Here is a 21262-nt window from a genome sequence, read left to right as displayed (position 1 = left end):
TAGTTATAACTTGGTTATGCCTCACATTTAATGTTTCCTTAAAAAGAGAATTAGAGTAAAAGGGACTTATTGTACCAATGTAAATCAGGCATGGGACTGGTAATTTATTCCTATGCACAAAAGAAATGCTAAGCATAAAAGATTTACACTATGCATTAATAGAATGATTTAAAAACAGAATTCAGAGAGTGAGTGCCAGAGGACACTTACAAACTTAGAGCTTCTGTTATAATAATTGAGAGCTTGGGAATCTTTATGCTTAAACTTCATCAGAACATAGCAGTCCAATTTATTGTTCCATTATTAGGCATTTTATATTTTATCATGGTTCTGCACTGTTCCTACAGTTCTAGATACATATTGTGAATCTTAAAATTGCTCAGACTCTACCTTAGAAGATTTGGTTAAGCTATTCCCCATTTTAAACAATGGAGGTACTTGATCAGGAATGTATTTGGAACTTTAAAATTACTCCACCCTGCTCAGACAGTGCCTTAGGGGAAGATAAAGTTGTAAACTCCTGATAGGACAATGAAAAAGTCCCTAACTCCTACTTATAGTAAAGCTAGAACCTTAACTAGGTCTATTTTTAGATCTAATACAAAAGGGTGCTAAGTACCTATAAAGGTTAAATTATTCACTAAAAGGTCAAGCAACTTACAAAGGGCAAGCTTAGCAAAGAGATATGAAATACTCCGAAGATATAATCTAAACAGAGAAGGTGATAACAAAAGATGTGAACTAAGAATGGTCAGTCCTGGGGAAAACGTCTACTGTGATTGGTAGATGTGAAAATTTAGGGGAGGTGACATAAGAGAAATTTCTCTTTAAAAAGAGCTGGCTCTCTGAACTTAGTTGGGAGTTTGGAGTTAGTTTGGAGGAGTTGGCTCTCTGAACTTAGTTAGAGTTCGGACTAGTTGGAGTTCGTAGTTCAGTTTGGGAGTTCACCGTGGAGGTTGGATTTTGGAGTTCGTTTGGAGGAGCTGGGTCTCTGAACTCAGTTCAGGAGTTGAGGATTTCAATGAAGGACTGGAGTTTTGCTTGGGACAGATCTTGTGGTGAGTGATTAAAGACTGACTAGTCTCTCTTAAGGCTCAGGCCTAGGCCATTTGGCCTAGGCCCTTCATACTATTTTCTCTTATTCTCTCTCTCTCTCTCCCTTTCCTTAATTCCTTCATTTGTATTAATGAAAATCTCCATAAAACCCAGCTGACTTGGGTATTTTCATACTTGGGAATTTTTCCCATGGTGATCACTTATTTTTTATTTAAATCAAAACACTAAAATTTATCTTTACAGTTTTGGCAATTCACAGTCTTGAAACCCACATTTTCACAGTTACAATACAGCTAGACCATTTCCCTTGTTGGTAGCTATTTTCTCCAATGGGATTGGAATAGTTGTTGGGACTCCCAGTCAATTCCAACCCAATGAAACACAGGTCCTCTGGATCTAATGAACATGCCTCTAAGGCTACACACATCCACTTCAGAAAAGATGCTCATTTACCTAATGTCAGGAAAGAACAAATGGCAAAAGATGAACTCCACTAATTGAAACCCCTACAAAGCAGTTACATTGCCCAAGTAACCATCCTGCTATAATAGAAAGGACCAGTCCTTCCCCAACTCTTCTTGAGGGACTTATGAGAAAGAATGCTATCTACATCCAGAGAAAGAACTGTGGGAGTAGAAATACAGGAAAAAACAACAACAACAATATATGATTAATCATATGGTTCAATGGGGATATGATTGGGGATGTTGACTTAAAATGATCACTCTATTGCAAATAATAATATGGGGAAAGGTTTTGAACAATGATATGTGTAAAACCCAGTGGAATTGATTGTTGGTTCTGGGAGTGGGGGCTCAGAGTGGGGAGGAGAGGGAAAGAACATGAATCATGTAACCATGAAAAAAATATTCTAAATTAATTAATTTAATTTTTTTAAAAAGGGAACCTAGAAACAGAGCTCTACTTACCACATAGGGGACTGAAGCAAGAGATAGAACAGGAAACTGTGTCTTTTTTTAACTAGCATCATATCACATTCTACCAACCTGTTAATGGTGGAGAAAGACTGAAGGACCACTAAAATTTGCCATAGCATAATAAAATGGCCATTGCTTTTGATTCTGAATCATGAATAGAACAGACTAACCTTATTTCCTTTTTGGATGGGGTTATTAAACCAATAGATCAGAGACATGCTGTTGTTAATGGTTCCATATCAACTTGATAAGAGGTCTCCACTGGAGTGCCTTAGAGATCTATTCTTAATTCTGTGATGTTTCATGTTTTTATCAATGACTTGGATAAAGGCATAGCTGCTTATCAAATTTGAAGATAATGCAAAACTCAGAGGGATAACTAACACTTTGGATGACTGGTCCAAAAAGTTCTCCAGGCTAGAGCAAGGGATTAATATAAGTGTAATTGTGGCTGTACCTCTACAGCTATATTTCCCATTCTTCCTATCCCCAACAAAAGAGGATCAAAATAATTTCCAAGTCAAATGGAAATTATTTCTGCATTATTTGTTATTTGGGATTATTTATACTTTTGTTCTCCATTTGTGTGGATAATTTAGCATTCACCACTGTGGGGGTGTCAAGCCCCAGGGAGTCTTTGAGCAGAGTCCAATTTATAAAGGTGTCATAAGAGGAGAAAGATCTCTGTAGACTGGAGAGCTTTCTGTAAGCAGACTCTCCTGGGGGCTAAACACAGCTACAAAAGGAATTTTTGCATTTGCATAACTGGTACACTACAGAACACTGGGCTGGAGTACAGATGGAGCTATAGATAAGGCTAAGGAGAGAGGCACAATAAAGTGGTCCAAAGGAGGATCACAAACTGATTGGGGCAACTGAGTGTAGGATGCTTGAGCCCTGAGGCAAAGCCCTCATCATGCTAGGCTATTTAAGGTTCTTTCTGAAACTAAGTGTGTAATATTCTTTTGTAGGTCCATAACTAAACTGGGGTATTGTCCCTCCTTGGAAGATCTCTGATGCACTCCTTCATTTACATTTTTATGTGGTCCATAATATGGACCCCTTTTGAACAAAATTCTTACATTTATATGGCTCTGTCTTTCTCATTCCTTTTTGCCTCCTCAGAGTATCTGAGCCAAGAAGAGTATGAAGCACAGAGACAGAAAGGAGATATAATCCACGAGAAGGAGGAGCCCAGCCACCACAGTTGTGTAACCTATAAGGCAATAGTGTCCTTAATGCAGAAGGTAAAGACGTACTGTCCTATAGAGTAGGAGGGAGAATGGAGAGTAAGGGCCAAGGCAACTCTGGATGAGTTAGTGAACAAAGGTCTTTGCAAAACCTAACCTAGCTTTCAAACCTAATTCTCTGGAAAAGCTTGGCTATTCTGGAACTAATTCCTACACTGCAAATAGAATTACAAGTAGCCAAGTGAAAGCCATACAAGTGATAACTTTATACAGGTGAAAACTCTTTTACATTTGGAATTTTAAAAAAAATCTCTTACCTTCTGTTTTAGAATCTATATTGAGTATTGGTTCCAAAACAGAAAAGTGGTAAGGATTAGGCAATTGGAGTTAAGTGACTTGCCCAGGGCCACCCAGCTAGGAAGTGTCTGAGGCCAGATTTCTAAACCTAACTCTATCCACTGAGCCATCTAGTTGCTCCTACATTTGGAATTGAATATTTCTCCTAATTCTTCCTGTTGTGGCCTTTCCCATAGGTCCAAAGTCTGGAACAGTTATTTGCCCTTCACCAAGTTGATTCAATTAAATCTAATAAATGTTGATTAAAGGCTTATTGTAGGCAAGTCCTTATGTAAGGCACTGAGAATACAAAGAATACAGCCTTTAAGGAGTCCAGGATGGTCCTGAGAGTTCTAGTCATTTTTTTCCTGATGCCAAACCCTCTCCTCATTTCCTACAGAATATTCACTGTCTACTGGATATCAGGCTGGACTGTCTGCAAGCCCTACATAGGATTGAGATCTTCCCGATCATTGTCCACATTCCTGTCACTGAGAAGAATGCCAAGAAACTCAGGTATGTATACCCCAGGCTAGTAACTCTACCCAGAACTGGAGTTCCACAGACTTCTCATAGCATGTATTCCAATGATGCTTAAGAGAACATGCAAGGACTTGGGTTTCTTTTGCTTCCTCTTCATATACATACACATACAAATGCAATCAGTACAGATTCTTGCACTATAGGAAGGGGGAAGTTCTTCTAAAAAGGAAGTTCTGGATAGAATTACAACTAGGACTGGGAGATCACAACTTTGCTACAGGGCACTGAAATTTAGAGAATGTAGACAGCATTCATACTCTTTCAGCATAGTAAAGACAACTAAATTAGCACCTAATTAGCAAGACTAATTAGTTAAGATAAGAAGCAAGCCTTTGGCTTGTCCCTCCTTGCCCGGTAGCAACCTAATGGTGTCCTGTGTCCTGGAGTTTCTCCCACCATGGAGTCTTCCTTATATGTTATCTTTCTTCCTGTCCCCCAATTCAAGTTTTCTTAAAATTTTGACTAAAGGATATGTTTCAAGCTGCTTGCTCTAGGTGGGAGGCAATATAGTTTAAGACAAAGAACACTTGATTTTAAATGAAAAAACTGAGTTTAAATCTCAAGTCTGCATTTATCATTTATGTGATCAGAATTCATTCTTTTCTCTTTCTTCCTTCCATTCCTTCCATTCCTTCCTTCCTTCCTTCCTTCCTTCCTTCCTTCCTTCCTTCCTTCCTTCCTTCCTTCCTTCCTTCCTTCCTTCCTTCCATTTTTATGTAACCCTTACTTTCTGTCTTAGTAATAACCCTTAGGAGTTTTATATAAAACTTGATCCAAATGCTAAAATTTTCTAGTTATGCCTCTGGTTAAACTGCAGACCCAGAGAACAATCGTGAAAGAGTAATCTATCTTAGACCCATCATCTCTATACCTAAGACATTTTTTGTTGTTATTTTCACTAAATTTGTCAGTGTGACATAATGGAGAAAAGCTGCCTTTTTATGCACAAAGACCTGGGTCTTCTGAAATATGCCATCTGTGTGGCCCAGGTCAAGTCGTCTAATCTCTCTTTAGTATTTATAGACAATACTTGAAGATGATAAGTTGCAGAAAAGTGCAGGTTTGTAGAGAGAAATTACCCGTATGTGAGTTCACTATATCAGTGAAATCATTGATCTGGTCCCTATCCCTCATTAACTTGGGTAGCCTATGGTAACTCAATACAACAATAAAACAAACGTCAGAAACTTTTATTTTAGCTCATAGTACTGGGGGTATGGAGATTTCTTGTTACTTACCTCTATTTTAAAATAAGAAACTTGATCCCTCCCTCAAAATTCCACTGGAGAAGTCTTTTGGATACCAGGTTCAATCTATCCCAAATTTCTATCCCATAGTTCTAAAGAAAAGGCTAGGTGGCGCTATAGATAGGGCAGTAGACTTAAGAGTCAGGAAACCTTACTTCAAATCTGACCCCAGACCCTCACTAACTGTGTGACTCTGGGAAAACCATTTAATCTTTGCATCGGTTTCCTCAGCTATAAAATGGGAGGTCATAATAGCACCTACCTCCCAGGGTTGCTGTGAGGATCAGATAAGATTATATTTATATATAATTTATATATATTTTTATATATTTAGGGTTTAGGGTTTAGAATAATGCCTATCACAAAGTAGGTTATCTATAACTACTATTAAAGTTTAAAATTAAATAGCCTTTATTATATATATTTCCCTATAGCAACACAGTTTAATGAGTGATGCCTTTGTTTTTTTCTTTTTGTTTTTCCTGAGAGTTAAGGGCAGCAATTGACCCCAGTATCTCGGAATATTGGCTCACTTACCCAAGATGCTTTAGGAAGAATATCCCAGCTTGATATATGGAAACCTCTAGATTTGGGCCTCTCAAAATGTGTATTGAGATGATATCCATAACTTAGCAACCGACTGACATGTCATTTACATGAAATGATTCCAAAAGGAAGAGGAGGGGGAATAAAGGATACATCCTCCACCCCATTTAGTATTCCAAAGTTCTTCTCATGGCTGAGCCTGAGTCCATCCTATTCTCTATTTCATTAAAATAGAAAAGCCCTGCAGCGGCTTGGAACTACAGAAGAACAGATCCTGGAAGCAGCCAAATGTGAGGAAGCTGATCTGGAGAGGGCACCTTGTTTATATGCCAGCCTGGTCCCTGATGGCTGGAATGATGCAGATTCACTTGCCAACTATGCTCGCTTGGCTGTCACCGATGAGCAGAAGAAATTTGTTTGGATAGAACAAGGTCCCCGATAACCATCCCATACATGGACCTCTTCCCTGTTTCAACTGCAAGACCCTTTATATTCATTCTCTACTTCAATTAGTACTTTTTGTAAGTTTTTCAACCTTTTAACTCACTTAAAATTAATATTCTGGGTTAGAAATCATGCAAGGAAGGAGAAATAAATGGAGATCTGGAATGAGCCTCAAGGGGGCTTAAGGCTATTATACCTTTTGTCTTTGGTGGGTAATTGAACTATCAATGCAAACTAATTTATTCTATATTTCTTTATGAAAACTAACATAAGGCAACTTCACTGTTTCACTGAGACTTTAGTATTGTCTACATTTTTATAGAGCAGATATTTCCTCATTGAGTATCACTCTTCCATCTTCTTTTCTCAGAGGAAGGATTCTGAGACATCTCTCTGGAGAGGTTTCTATAATCAAACTGGCTAGAAGAGCCAGTTTTTTATTTTCTACCTTTCAATATGTTAAATAGTTGGTTGTGGCAGGAAGCCAGCTGTCCTGGTGCCTGCTAGGGCAATCCCTATGCCTTCCCATAATGAGAGCACATAGCACTTCCCCATTCTCTGACCTACTCAGACTCTGGTGGTAAAGAAATAATTCAAGTTACAAAAAAAAGTGTTTAAATGGAGATAAGATTTCTGTGTGATGTAGAATATGAGAAATGGTTTCTAGGCATGGATCTATGATATCTGGCCTGAAACACTAGAAGACCAGTACTCTGGAAACAGGAACCCTGAAGTTCTGGCATTGTCTCATTTTGCAATAATAGGTTTAACCATCATGATCTAGCAAAAAAGAGTACTGGTCAGACAATCTAAATCTTGGCTGTCATTGTGACGCTGACTACAGTACACTTTTCTGTTTTTTAGTTTTAGTTAGTTTGTTTTTCTCATGTATAAAATGTGGGGGTGGGACTCCATTATCTCTAAGGCCCCTTTCAGGCCTAACTGTATGATGCCATGATCAGTTGATGGAGGTCAGCTTGTTTCTTCCCTAACAGTGTTTGAGTATAAACCACCACTCCCAATTCTTCTTAAGAGTTTGGATTCTATCTTTCTAGGACATGTAGGGTTCTTGCCCTAACCTTACCTCAAGGCCATGGCAGTCTTAGGTTTCTTAGAGTTTTGAGAATTGTTCCCTGTCTCTAGTCCCTAAGATTTGTTGTCTTCTGAATTAACTTTGCCTTCACTTGACAGGGAAGAGGATGCTTTTTATGTTAAAAGGAGATGTGAGGGGGAGCTAGGTGGCTCAGTGGACTGAGAGCCAGTCCTAGAGTTGAAATCTGGATTTAAATCTGACCTCAGAAACTTCCTGGCTGTACAATCCTGGGCGAGTCACTTAACCCCAGTTGCCTAACCCTTACCATTCTTCTGCCTTGGAACCAAAATTCAGTATCAATTCTAAGACAGAAGGTAAGTATTTTTTAAAAAAGAAAGGGGGGAGTCCTATGACAAAGCACCAAGGGAGCCAGCACAGTATAATAGAAAGCACATTAGATTTGGAGTCAGAAAACTTGGGTTCAAATCTCAGTTCTAAAATTTACTACCCATGTGTCCTTGGCAACTTATCGAAACTCTCTTGGCCTGTTTCCAAATTTCCAAAATCAGTTTAGGCGATTTGAGGCTCCATTCAGTACTAAATCTATGATATGATTCTATAATAGGGAATCCTTGGTAGAAAGAACCAATCAATGTTTGGAAGAGATGGTGTATAAGACTGTAAGGAAGGTCTCATAGAACCACTGCCCAAAACAGAATGTCTTATATACAACATCCATCTATTGCATAGATATGGGGAGAAATCCATGGGAGCTAATAAGACCTATTGGAGACTTCTGTGTGATCTTGTCATCACTTCCACCTATTACTGTGAATCCTAGAGACAGAAGTAACCAAACACATCTTGTCTAACTTGTTAATTTTACAGAGATGGGTAATGAGCCCTAAAGTACAAGAGACATTTCCAAGGTTGTACAAATGTCAACCTTAAAAAACACATAACTACTAAAGTAGTCATCTAAACGAAATCTTTAATCGGGAAAGAGATAGTGTTCAATATTGGGCTGCCACACAGAGTCGAGCACCTAAAAACCACAGAGCCAAGGGGGCTCTGGGGCTCTGGGACTCTGGGAACAGTATCTCTGAGAGGATCACCACACGAGATAATTCTCCAGAGAACAATAAAACATAGGGATCTTATATACTTTTTGGGGAACTCAGGATATCAAACATACATTGAAGGTTGTAAGCAAGCTTGGGAAAGAGACTGTAGCCAGAGGCTGGGGTATCAGGAAGTGGAAAAGGATGGTTCATTTATGCCCAAAGGGCTTTAAAAGACTGCCTGCCCTTTGATCCAATCATATCACTGCTGGGTTTGTACCTCAAAGAGATAATAAGGAAAAATACATGTACAAAAATATAGCCATGTTCTTTGTGGTGGCAAAAAATTGGAAAATGAGGGGATGCCCTTTGATTGGGGAATGGCTGAACAAATTGTGGTATCTGTTGGTGCTGGAATACTATTATTATACTAAAAGGAATAATGAACTGGAAGAATTCCATGTGAACTGGAACGACCTCCAGGAATTGATGCAGAGCAAAAGGAGCAAAACCAGGAGAACATTGTACACAGAGACTGATACACTGTGGTATAATTGAATGTAGTACTTTTATATGGGAATGGGTTTTGAACAATGATATGTATAAAACCCAGTGGAATTGATCGTTGGCTCTGGGAGGAGGGGATCAGAGCGGGGAGGAGAGGGAAAGAACATGAATCATGCAACCATGGGAAAATATTCTAAATTAAATAAATAAATTTAAGAAAGAAAAGAAAGTAAAAGGATGGTCCCTGCACAGATGTTGGTCTTCTTGGGAACAGATTTCTAACATAATGGGGGGGGGTGACTTCTAAGACTAAAAGGCTAAATCTAAGATTAAAAGACTAATCATCAAGTACTTTGAGGTCTATTGTTCAGTCTGAAACCAAATAAGTGTGGGACTTCCCTCGAGGTGAATTCTCAAGGGACTGGGGGGGGGGCATGACAATCTTGGGGTTCCCAAGAACAAACTCAGTTGACACAAATAACTATTGGCAAAGCTATAACTAGAACCCAAATCTATTAACAGCTCAGTATACATAGGTTTTTCTTGATTTTTTTTCAAATACCAATAGTATTTTGCCAGTGTGCACCCTTTCCTCACATTGAACCCTCCTTTGCAATGAAGAAAAAACAATTAAGCAAAACTGACCAATGAAACAATAAAACTTGAACACATATGCTTGATTTCACATTCATTTACCCTGACCTATTTGTGAAAAAGGGGGATATATATATTTTTAAACCAAATCCTATGAAGATTTCCATTGCTTCATTGATGATCTATGGGTTTGTTTGTTTTTTCTTACTAAGTAGGGGATGTGGAATGAGGAAGGACCTTCAGGCACTTGGTTTCTCTTTTTTCCTACCTCCCAGAACCTCTATGGTCAGGAACTACAACCCTGCTTCCCAGGGAAATAGAAAGAAGGCACCTGCTAATAATTGTCACAATGGACTTCAGAGACTGAAATTCTGTAAATTTTGCTAAACTAGAAAGAACTATCTCTGGATCTATGCTGTCCAGGTTTCCACTAAACTTCAGGGGAAAAGGAAGCAGTGGAACATTAAATGGATATAAATTCGTCATGGTTCTAGGTCAGGGATTAACCTTTGTCCATGAACTTTAAAAACCAATATATTCTAATAACTACATTTTCAAATAGTTGGTTCCCTTTTCAATCCTATGTATTTTGTTTTATGTATTTAAAAACATTATTATAAGAAGGGATCTCAAGGCTTTGTCAGACTGCAAAAAAGGGTCCATAACACCAAAAGGTTAAGGACCAGTATTCTAGATTTTCCCCACAATTGTCTAGGAATATTTTTGGGTGGATTAGGTAATGAGCATAGGTCTTAAGATCAACTCATGTCCTAGAACTAATCCTGATATTTATCCAAATAAATTAAATCATGCAGAGTTAAGGCAATTTTCATCTTTTTTTGAAGGGCAGTACTTTGTTTTTAAGTACTTCTCAAAAAGGTGGGACTTGGTATATAGTTTGTATTTTCTTATTTATGTACATGTTATTTGTCCCCAGTAGAATGTAAGCTCCAAGAGGCCAGGGATTGTTTCCCTTTTGTCTTTATATTTTTGACACCTAGAACCAGTCTAGCACATAGAGTTTAATAAAACTTGTTCAGTTGAACCAAATACCTTTGCTGAAAAGATAATAGTGTCTAATAGGTAAACACAAGGAGCTTGAAATTAATCTCTGCTATGGATGATGAATTTGACCATGAGGAAAAATATAGGAGATGCTGTCAAGCTTATGCTCACACAACTCACAATAAAAGTCCAGATCATCTATAGCTGAGAGATTTTATTGAAATCATATATCATTTTCTCACTCTGAGAAAGTTTTGTATGAACCATCCCTACAGGCAGATACAAATACCCGAGTCTTCTCATACTCCATCATTCTGCTGGAGAAGTCTTGTGGGTGGATAGTTCTTAGAAGTACTAAGGATAATAGCACCCCGATTCCCTTTTTCTTTTTTTATTTACTAGATTCCCTCAAAATGTCTTTTAAGAGAGGCTCTGGAATCATGAGGGTCCTACAAATTTTATACATCATATATCAAATGGGATCAATTTGACCTATAAGTTGACTTTCACCATGGCTTCTAGTAACTGCTGTATGCTAGGGCCTCTGCTTAACATCCTCCTCCTATCCCACAACTCATTTGGACAAGTCAGACCCATTGGCAATGGTGCCTCAATCATATCTCTGTGATGACAAGTAGATCCTAGATGGTCCATGCAGAGATTGAAGTATGAACCTTGCTTGCATGTCAGAGATCTCGGAATGAGGATTTACCAGGGTTTATTCTTCTTAAGACAGAAAGATGACATTCCTTGGTCCCACTCAATTTATCAGCAAAGCAGGCATGTTTGGAAAAGATGGAAGTTTTTTTCATAGAAGGCCTCATAGTTCATTATGGAGAGGCTGACACTGAGGAGAGAGCTTCTCTTCCAAGACACCATCTGGAGCACATACCCAGGGGTCATTGGTTTCCCACTGCCACTTGGTTAACTGGACCTTCAGCATCTCCAACACCTCCCTGTAGTTGGGGTCAGTGGCTAAGTTCTGGATCTCCCAGGGGTCTTGTTTCCTGTCATAAAGTTCCCATCGATCTCGGTAATAATAGTGGTGGAGGTCCTTATACCAGCTTGTTTGTTGGCCAGATCTAGTGCGATTAAGCAGGTCCTGGAAGGTGGGGGACACATAAAAATCCTGATCGATAGGAAAGGGCATCTTGAAGTTGAGGTTGTGCACTAAATGGAAATTCTGATGGAGCACAGAGCGCATGGGATAGTACATTGTGACTTCATGGTGACTCTGGCTACTGAAGACTGTGGTCCAGGGTGGCTCTGACATTAGTACAGGCAAGAGGGAGTGACCAGTGAGGTGGACTGTCTTGGTACCAAAGATGCTATAGCTGGGGTATGGTATAGAGAACCAATCCAAGATGGTGGGCACGATGTCTAAAAATTATAATGATATTAGTTGACATTTGCATAAACTTTCATAGTTGCAAAACACAAATTAGAATTGATTCTCACTACAACCCCAGTTGTTGTTGTTCAGTCATTTAGTTGTGTCTTACTCTATGTGCCTCCATAGACTCTGTCTATGAGGTTGTCTTGGCAAAGATACTGGAGGTGTCTGCCATCTCCTTGTGTCCTCATTTTTATAAATTTGAGGAACTGAGGCAAATAGGAATTAAGTGACTTGGCCAGGATTACAAAGCTAGTAAATGTCTGAAGTCAGATTTGAACTCAAGAAGATGAATCTTTCTGACTCCAAACCTGGCACTCTATTTACTGTACCACTTGGCTGATGAGCTAGAGCACCAGGCCTGCTCTATCTATCTATCGAGCAGGTGCTCGATACCTTTCATTGTCAGGAAGTTATCTCTCCTATCTTTACCTAGATCCTCCATGCTACATCTGAAGCCCATCTTTTTGGTCCAGTTGTAATGTTAATTTTTCTTAAAGACTTAAAAAGATGAGCCAAGAAGAAAACAGAGAGGATCCCTATACTTTGAGCACATTGCCTAGACTTTTTTTTTTAATTCCTACTTCTTTCTTGGGATTGATACTACATATTGGTTCCAAGGCAGAAGAAGGGCTAAACAATTGAGGTTAAATGACTTGTGCAGGGTCACAAATCTAGGAAGTGTCTGAGGCCAGCTTTGGACTCAGGACCTTCCCTCTCTAGGCCTGGCTCTCTATCCACTGAGCCACTTAACTGCTCCAATAGTTGGCTCCTCATGAGTGCTTATTGCTTCACTGATGAAGAAAACATCTCTTACTGAGAAGCTTTGAGGAGAGGGCATGCCCTTCACTGCCTAAAAAAGCAGGGATTGATCTCAGAACCAGGCAAGCAGAATTTTATTTTTTCTCTATCATGACTTACTACAAGACTTTTTGATCAATCTCAGTTTCCCCAACTTTTATAAAATTAAGAAGCATTCCAAGGTTTATTTAAAGATGAGTGTGTGCCTTCAGATTCCTTTGAAACAAGGTGGCAGATGGAGAGACAGACAAATGTACTTACCCAAGAGGCTGACATAGGCTTTGCTGACCTGACCCCAGCGGTTTCGGTGCTCTGGAGAAGACACCAACATGGGCTCTGCTGTGCCTGACCAGTACAAGTTGGTCCTGCCACTAGGGAAAGGGATACCATTGTCTGAAGTGAAGATCACCAGGGTGTCATTCAGGAAGCCAGCTACTTTCAATTCCTCCAGCACCAGTCCAATCCCTGTAGGGAAAGTTAAGAGTGAATGGAATAAATAATGCAGTAACATTACACTTGTAGAATTCTCACCCAATCCCCGTGCCCACCCAGTTTCTTTGTTGCCACTTGTGAGCCACAATAAACACCATTACCTCCACCTAAAGTGTCCTCTCTACCCCCTTCTCTGAATCGAGACCTTTTCACTCCTTTAAGTACTCCTTTCATGAAGTCTTCCATGACTGACACTACTGGCTTTGATTCAACACTCTGGTCTTGCTTGGCATTTTGCCAACCTCCCTGAATAATTGGATTCTCTATAACCTTGCGTATTATGCCTGTTTTTAATAGGTGCTCAAAAAACTGAACTTTGGGGCTAAACAATATATCTCTCTCTTTCTTCCTTCTATCACCTCCATCCCAGGATATTGTATATAAGAGATACCAAAATAGATACTGAGAGATTCCCTGCTTCCAGCACCAACACACTTTGACTCTTTCCCAGTGTGTTTTGGGGAGTTTTCAAAGCTGTACTTCTGAACTTTATATGGAAGGGACATTAGGAAGTTTCATCAATTAGAAGTTACCTCTGGCAGTGGAATACAAGGAAAGAGCCAAAAACTGCACTGTTCCAGGAGCCAATTTTTGCTAAGGCTGGACCAGAGAATCTGCCCTAACCATAGCTGTAATAAGAAATTTTTTGCACCTGTAGAATGTACTACCAATTACTCCCCCTGGACCTAGTGACACAGAAAAGACTCTTAGTCATTGGATAACTTCCTCCATAAACTAATTATTCTTGATAACTAGGTCCTAAGGACCCTCTCTTTTTACAAAAGAGGCAATTGTCCAATCCAGCTCCTAAGTCATCATTCTTTCAGTTAAGTTGTTCTGTCTCCCTACTTGGTATAATCATTGAGTAAAGAGGGATGGTCCCTTAGTCATTCCTGGTACACCCTGGTCTCTACCCAGATTCCTCCCTCATGAAGGTTTGGGCTGCTTGGGGACATAAAATCTTCAGGGGGAAAAATACCTGGATTAAGGAAGGGATAAGAATTAGGAAAGAATGCAGCAAGAGCTGGGTTACTGTTTCCCTTCCCTCATCTAATGATGAGTTGTGGTCAGGGGGGTCTGCTTCCCATCTCCATGTTGCCTTCTCCCTTGGCATGACAAAATGTCCTGTTCTGAAGGGCCAATGTTGTTGGTATTAAAGGGACCTACTTGGCAAGCCTCTTGCCCTACTCCTACGTCCCTTTTCAAGTCTCCAATTTTCAAGTTTCATCTTCTTTGGCCTCTTCCCTCTCTCACCACTCAGTTCAAGAACCCAGTTAAAGAGTGGAACATCTCCCCCAGTTCCTATCTAATTCTCATGCTCTTACCTTGTCTCTCACCTTCTTTCTTAGAAGAATATGAACTGAAAGTCTACCTCCTCTTTTTAAATTTCTCATCTTATAGTTCTGGTTCTGATATTGCCATGAAATGGAAGCTTTTGGGGGCAGGCAGTCAAGTTTTGTATGTGTGTGTATGTGCTTTTCCTTCTTGGTCCTCCCTGCAATGCCTAGTGTAGGAGTCTACACACATGAGGAACATAATTCATGATGATGATTGAATCTCTGGCGGAGCTGGGCTACAGTTGCACTGGCAGGGAAGAAGTCTGGACCTAGATGATCCTTGAGGTGATCCTTCCCTGTTTGGGACATGGCAGAGAGCCTGGTTAGATTCCCAGGCCTTGTTCCTTCTCATACCTTGGTCCATTCGGCCAATGGTGGTATACTGAGCAGCCAAGTCAGCTCGGGCTACTGGGGTGTCAGGGATGAAGTAAGGGACCTAGAGGAGACATTTAAGTGGAAAGTCATAGATAGGATGGGGGTGAGGGTTGGAAGAGATGAAGACTAGATCTAGTCTAAAGGAGCAAGAGGAATGGTTGCAATTGAACTTTTCTAAAGAACCTAGGTTGATAGGGATGCTACGGTGTATGGGTTGAACTAGTTGACCTCTGAGATTCCTTCCAATTGCAAAATACTAGGATTCTATGGTTTATTACTTATGCACATTGGTCTGAAAGGTTTGCTGTCTTCTATAGACAAACTACCCTTTTTCCTTATTCCTTTTATTATCATTAATAGGGATATAGACCCAGAGTCAACTTAGCTCTTAGATCTAAATTCCTTTGGTAGAGAAGCTCTTCTGAGCTAAACATATACTAGCTTGTAGTATGGACTGAAGTCTCACAAGGAGAATCTGGGTCCCAAGAGGTAAGAGGAGTTGAGATAGAGGAAATCCTGTGTTACCTGTACATCTTCTGGGGTGTAAGTTTGGGGCACCCAGTCAGGGATCCACCCCATCCCACTCTCTCCATTGCCAAACTTCTCACAGAAAGGTCCATACATTGGCTGAGAATGCCCACACCGGTGGGGATCATGGAAAGCAACATAGAGAAAGAAGGGCCTGTGAAATAGAAGGAAAGAATCAAAATCAGGATCAGGAGAAGGTTCCTCACAAGAGAATAGGATATTGTTCCACCCAGCTTTGCCAATATTCCTGCCTCCCTAACCCAAATCACTACGTTTTGCCAGTTTGGGTACCCCTCACGGCACTGTCTATTCCCTTCTACTCAATATTCTCTTGATTTCCTCCAGTACTAGGGTCTCCCTTTACCCCAATTTCTAACTGGGACCTTACATAATATAATACAACATTTATCAAACACTAAATATGTGCAAGGTATTGTACCAAGTGCTGGAGGAGTATTTAAATTTAAAATTTAGATGAATTTCTACTTAGATCATTGATTACAGTTTACAGTTCAGTACAGTTGATTACAGCTTACAGTTCAGGAGGGAATTAGGACATACATACCAACAAGCATATTACAAACAAGTAAGGACATTAGTCAAGTCAACAAGCATTTAGTAAGTACCTACTGTGTGTGCTAAACATTGGATAAGGAGAAGAGGGACAAAATGAGAAATAAATGCTCATTAATGAATGAGTTACAAAGCAAAGGTCTATGTAAGGTTTAGGTTAGGAAAGTAGTTACCTACATAGGGGAAACCACCAAAGGCTTTTGGGAAGAGGTAGCATTTGAGTTGGACTCTGAAGGATGGACAGTAATTGAATGGGCATAAATGAAGAGTATAAACTTTCCAGACACAGAAAAATACCTGAATAAGACATGATAATATAGTGTATCCTTGCACATTCCTCCTCTCCCTCCTCCAAACCACAAGCAGGGTTTGGGTGTTGGCAGATATGTAAGAATAAATCTCAGTGAAATTTCTGGAATGAAAGTCTGGGAGTTTGTGGAAGAACAAAGGCTCCCACCTCTCATCCTGGGTCTCAAGGAATTTTCGGACCAGCAGTTTTATGTGGGTGATATTTCTTCCTACTTGCAAGATGGAGCCATTCTCTTCTGTGTAAGCGAAGTCAAATGGGTACACTGGCTCTGGCCCAATGTGCTTCTTCCCGATTATGCCTGGAAAAGACAGCCCACCAAGCCCACAGTTGGGAGAAAGAGAATAAAGAGAAAGGCTCGGATGTCTCAGTTTCCTCATCTATAAAGGGAGGAACTTGGACTAGATCAGAGGTCCCTTCCATATTGAGTGGGATATAATCTGTCTTTCTCATAAGAAATGTCTCACCCCAATATATTCAAGAACCTAGATAGAAGTTAGTATTTTCCCTTCCTTTTAGAACACTCCCCCTTCTCTAAAAACAAAACAAACAAAACTCTAGGTCTTTCCACTTCAAATTTCAAAGGCCTTGAGGGGTGGGGTAATTAATTCACTTATCTTTTAAAGATGTCAAAGAAGATTCTACTGTTATAACAGCAGTCTAGCAGGAATAAAGGGAGGGAGGTAGGGAGGAAGGGGACTTTCTTTGATTAGAAGACCATATAAATTGGGTCTTTGAACTCAATACTTGGACATTCCTCAGACATCCCTCAAGCAAAGAGGGAAATGTCCCTTTCACAAAAGAATAAACTGCTATTTTATACTTTGGTCTCTCAACTCCACATTTGTGAACTTATTGCAGTGGTGGGGTCCACTGTTCTTGATCCCATCCCTCTCAATTTAATCTATAATCCATTTGACTTCTCTTCTTCCTTCTAACTATTGCTGCTGTGCCACGAGTCAGCCAAGAAGCTGTATTTTCTCTATGCACAGAGGGAGAGCCTTCAGAGACATTGGAGAGTATCTGCAAAAAACCTAATGGAATTTTAGATACATCAAAATCTCAGATGAAGTAGGGGACAATTCTCCTGCACTATGCCCTATTTAAACCACATCTGGGACACTGAGTTCACTTCTGGACATCATATTTTAGAAAGAATATTGATAAGCAGGAAGGCATCCAGAGGAATGTGATTAGGACAGCTGAGAAATCATGTCATATGAGGAAAAGTTCAAGAAAACCATAGGATCATAGAACTGAAAGCTAGAAAGGACCTCAGAGGCCATATTCATTCCTTTCCAGGTTTCACTCTAGACCTTCTCTACCACAACCCAGAAACCTTTTCATCCTGAGGCTCACTCCAACCCTGGAATTCACACAGGTGAATTCTACTAAGGTATTGTAAGTATTGTAAGGTAATTCTACCCTCTGAGTGTTTGGATCCTTCCAGATTGTCCATGTAAGGAGGGTATCCATGTCACCCATGTCCTATTCCTTTCCAGCTTACACTCTGAATCAGAAGCAAGGAGGTCTTCAAGTGGAAACTGCATGATCACTTGTGAAGGATATAATAAAGGAGAGTCTTACTTAAAAATGAGTAGGCCTAGATCTCCTCCCATGTTGATTCCCAAACTGAAATTCTACAGTTGTTACCTTTGTGAGGCAGTTGAGTGGGTAGAGCTGATAGCTTTAAAGTCTATAAGATAGTTTCAAATCCTGCCTTGGATGCATACTGGTTCTGTCACCTCCAGGCAAGTCACTAAACCTCTCAGGGTCCCAGATGAATCTCCAAGACCACAAGCTCCAAAACAGGTATCAATTTACATGGCCAGAGGGAGCTTTTTTCCCAGGAATTTTGTAAACCAATCAAGTCACAGGTGGTCTAGGTCCAAACAAATAATGTCCATTCAGTAGGCAGGTCTGGACTTTGGTACTTGGGAGGTAAATTCAATTATCTGTGGGACCTTGGAGAATGATTTAACTCCTTTGGTCCTCAATCTCTCCTGCAAAATGGGAGGCATCTCAGAAATTATTAGAAGCAGCAGCTGCTTCTTCCTCCATTCCCACCCAAGCACCTAACCTGTACGGATGTTAGCTTGTCTGAGAAGAAGAGGCAGACTTTGCACTTTGTCGAAGGAGTTGAAATGATGGTCATTCTGATGTAAGCCATACATTCCATTCTGATGCTGGAAGAAAAGCTAGTGTGAGCCTGAGAGAGCCACAGGCTCTCTCCATAACGAAGATCAACTATAGCATCCCTCTTCCTAGATCCCCGATTTAGAACTTAGCTTGACAGTGCATTTGAAGGTTCTATGTTTGTACCTCTCCTTCCTACCCCATCTCATTTTCCTGTTCCAAAAGACTTCCGTGGTATTAGCATGGAAGCAATATCCTCTCAAGCCGCTTTAACCCTGCCTCCCCAGATGGTAATTATTAAGGCACAAGATTCAGAAGAGTGTGACTAACTTAAATGTGGAATCTGGCAGTGTTCTGTTCATAATGATAAAGAAAGTGACTTACAATTAAGTAATTCTAGTGAGGGAGAAATAAGAGAAGTTAGTTGGGTCAGGGAAATTCCAAGAGAATTTAGTCCCTGAATTGACTTACTGGGGTAGACTGTACAATTAGTGTTTTTTTGATGAAAAGGAGAACCCATGGCCTATTCACTCCCAGAAACTAACTGCCTAGGGGCCCAGAATCCCAAGAATGTACCCCTGCTCAAGGGATCCTCCCAGCTTCCTTCTACAGTTCTCTTCTCAATCACTCTACTTACCTGTGGCAAGCCAGTCAGGAGGCTAGCACGGCTGGGAGAGCAGCTACTGACTGAGGTGAAGGCATTATGGAAGGTCAGGCTCCTTTGTGCCAAGGCATTCAGGTGTGGGGTTGAGATTGCACTGTTGTTGTATGCACCACTCTCAAAGCCTCCATCATCCGCTACCAATGAGAAAAGAAAATAGAGAAGATACCATGAATTGGGGAATTCACCATGGAGCTCAGGGAAGATGGCACATTCTAGCTGCCTGTCCAAGTTTAGTTAAGGAGCTCTGAGAAAGTCTAGGACTAGAGCTTTGGGGTGCAGTGCTGGGTAGTAGAGGAGAAACTCATTTAGGGAGAGCATGGGGAGACTCTGTCCAATGCAGAAGCTCTTACTGGAGGTACCAGAGTTCAAATGAACTCTTTCATAGCCAATTGGCTAATCCATTCTATCTATATATCTATATATAATCTATATAAAATATGAGCCATTGTCATATCCAGGTGGGGCTGCTGAAGCTGGAAAGGGAGTGAGGCTGGAATCTGTTCTAGGTATTCTGGAAGAATGGCTAAGCTTTTTTCTCTACAGGTGGCTCTCCTACCCATTGTGAAAATGAGGGAAGAGGGAATAGCTCAAAGCCATTTTTCCATAGTCTTCTATTTATCCTAGATTGTGACTGTGTGAATGATGGTTTATATCCTCCCTTCTCCCCAGGTTCTGAGAAGCAAGAAACCATGACTGGGATTGGGAACATAGATGACTGTGTGATTCATAAAAGACACTGTTGAAAAGACAGATTTGTCTATGGGGGTGGAGAGTGGGAGAGTGGAGAGCTGTTTGTTTGGAAATTCACTGAGAAGTCAGCCTGAAGGCCCTGAATATGTATTGGTAACACAGATTTAACCAAAGGGATGAGAGCTGGCTAGAGGCCAGGCCCAGAAATCAGCTGTTTTGTGGTTTGATGTATCACAAGAGTAGAGAGCCCTGACCACCAAAACAGGAAGTTCCTGAGAAATGCAGATCTTTGGTAGAATTTCAGATTTTCACTGGAAAGGCAAGTGTGTATCTGTGTAAGCAGGGGTGTTTGTGTGTATGTGTGTGTGTGTAAATGTGTCCCCCTTCCCCCAACATTCACCCCCTTCACTCCCCCCACCCCCTCAAGAAAAAAAGGAAATGGGAGGAGATTCATGCCCAGCAGAAGATTCCTCCGTACTCGGTGTTTGCCCAGATCTCTCACCCAACTCGGTTATCTCCATGTCATAATCTTGCTATCAGAACTCAGAATCCAAGTGGCGTGAGAGGAAGGTAAGGAAGCAAGAGCGCCAACCATGATTCTAACTGGTGTTCAGTTGGGTCCAGGGCAAGTGGCACTGGCGATGTGTGAGGAGACGCCCTCTAACCTGGGCATCATGTGCCGGGCTTAAGAGCCAGAGAGCTGGTTACAGTGGCTGAGGGGGTGGAAGAGAGGGAAAAGGGTGAGAAGGAAGGAAATGAAGGAGCCTGGGAGAGATTCAGCGCAATATAGGGCTCTGAACCGTGATACTAGGGTCCTGTGCCCAGGAATAAGGACTCTCAGGGAGGAGGGAAAGTGAGACATTAGGGGAAGTTCTTTGCGGGAGCCCCAAGGCATGGAGGAAATGGAGCCAAGTGCTGCCTCATTCCAAGCAGCCATTAATGACTTTTGTGCGGGAGGGGAGAAGAGCAAAGTTGGTGTGTGTGGAGGGAAAGGGGGAAGAGAGAAAGAGGCACGGGCAGCGAGATTGCACAGGAATCTGTCCGGTCTAGCCCCAGCGTAGTCGCTAGAATTGCACACTTCCGGGGTTCGTTGCAGGCCGAGTACAAGAGGTGACCCTGGGATGAAGGTGTGCCCAATCCCCGCCTAGGTAGTTAAAAAGATACCCGAGGCATCCCTGGGGTTACCAGGTTTGCACAGAGGCCGAGTAAGTCGGCGGCCGGACTGCTACTCACCCAGGATGAGCAACACATTCCGGAGGCTTTGTCGCAGCCCCAGGCACATCCCTAGACCTAAGAGCAAAACACAACAGGCGAACTCCAGCCTGGACATAGCGAAGACCCCAGGCGCTCCAGAAGCAGCTCCAGCGTCTCCTCCCAGCTCCAGCCCCCTATGTTTAAGCCTCAGGCGATGGAAGTGAATTATTTTCTGCAGCCTGGGCTCCTCCTCCTTCTCCCGTGATCACATG

At 41.1% G+C, this 21262-nt stretch overlaps 3 protein-coding genes across 4 annotated transcripts in view; 2 read left to right on the top strand and 1 right to left on the bottom strand.

Annotated features, from left to right (window-relative positions):
* Positions 1-9123, top strand: part of CARD14 (caspase recruitment domain family member 14) — a 115886-nt gene extending 106763 nt beyond the window's left edge. The window contains exons 19-21 of the mRNA XM_056817372.1: positions 3120-3241; positions 3921-4036; positions 6091-9123. Coding sequence (XP_056673350.1) covers positions 3120-3241; positions 3921-4036; positions 6091-6298 — 446 coding nt within the window. The 3' untranslated portion in view covers positions 6299-9123. The remainder of the gene's footprint in view (positions 1-3119; positions 3242-3920; positions 4037-6090) is intronic.
* A 1576-nt stretch (positions 9124-10699) lies between these two features.
* On the bottom strand, positions 10700-21254 carry SGSH (N-sulfoglucosamine sulfohydrolase). Of its 2 annotated transcripts, none has more exons than XM_001380183.4 (8): positions 21030-21254; positions 19080-19240; positions 18387-18492; positions 16457-16607; positions 15424-15580; positions 14878-14959; positions 12956-13159; positions 10700-11880 (listed from the first exon to the last, which is right to left on the bottom strand). In XM_001380183.4, exons 1-8 carry the CDS (start codon positions 21124-21126, stop codon positions 11321-11323), a joined length of 1518 nt encoding a protein of 505 aa, XP_001380220.1. In that variant the 5' UTR covers positions 21127-21254; the 3' UTR covers positions 10700-11320. The 2 variants fall into 2 exon arrangements, with proteins under 2 accessions (XP_001380220.1, XP_056673351.1); XM_056817373.1 differs by having other exon boundaries at positions 10700-11602.
* The window catches only part of SLC26A11 (solute carrier family 26 member 11), a 65682-nt gene continuing 64639 nt past the window's right edge, over positions 20220-21262 (top strand). The window contains exon 1 of the mRNA XM_007482901.3: positions 20220-20366. The gene's annotated coding sequence lies outside the window, so the exon portion shown is untranslated. The remainder of the gene's footprint in view (positions 20367-21262) is intronic.

This window comes from Monodelphis domestica, chromosome 2, assembly GCF_027887165.1.
Source record: "Monodelphis domestica isolate mMonDom1 chromosome 2, mMonDom1.pri, whole genome shotgun sequence".
Lineage (NCBI taxonomy): Eukaryota > Metazoa > Chordata > Mammalia > Didelphimorphia > Didelphidae > Monodelphis > Monodelphis domestica.
The sequence above is the reverse complement of the archived record's forward strand: the minus strand, read 5'-3'. Positions and strand labels throughout refer to the sequence as shown.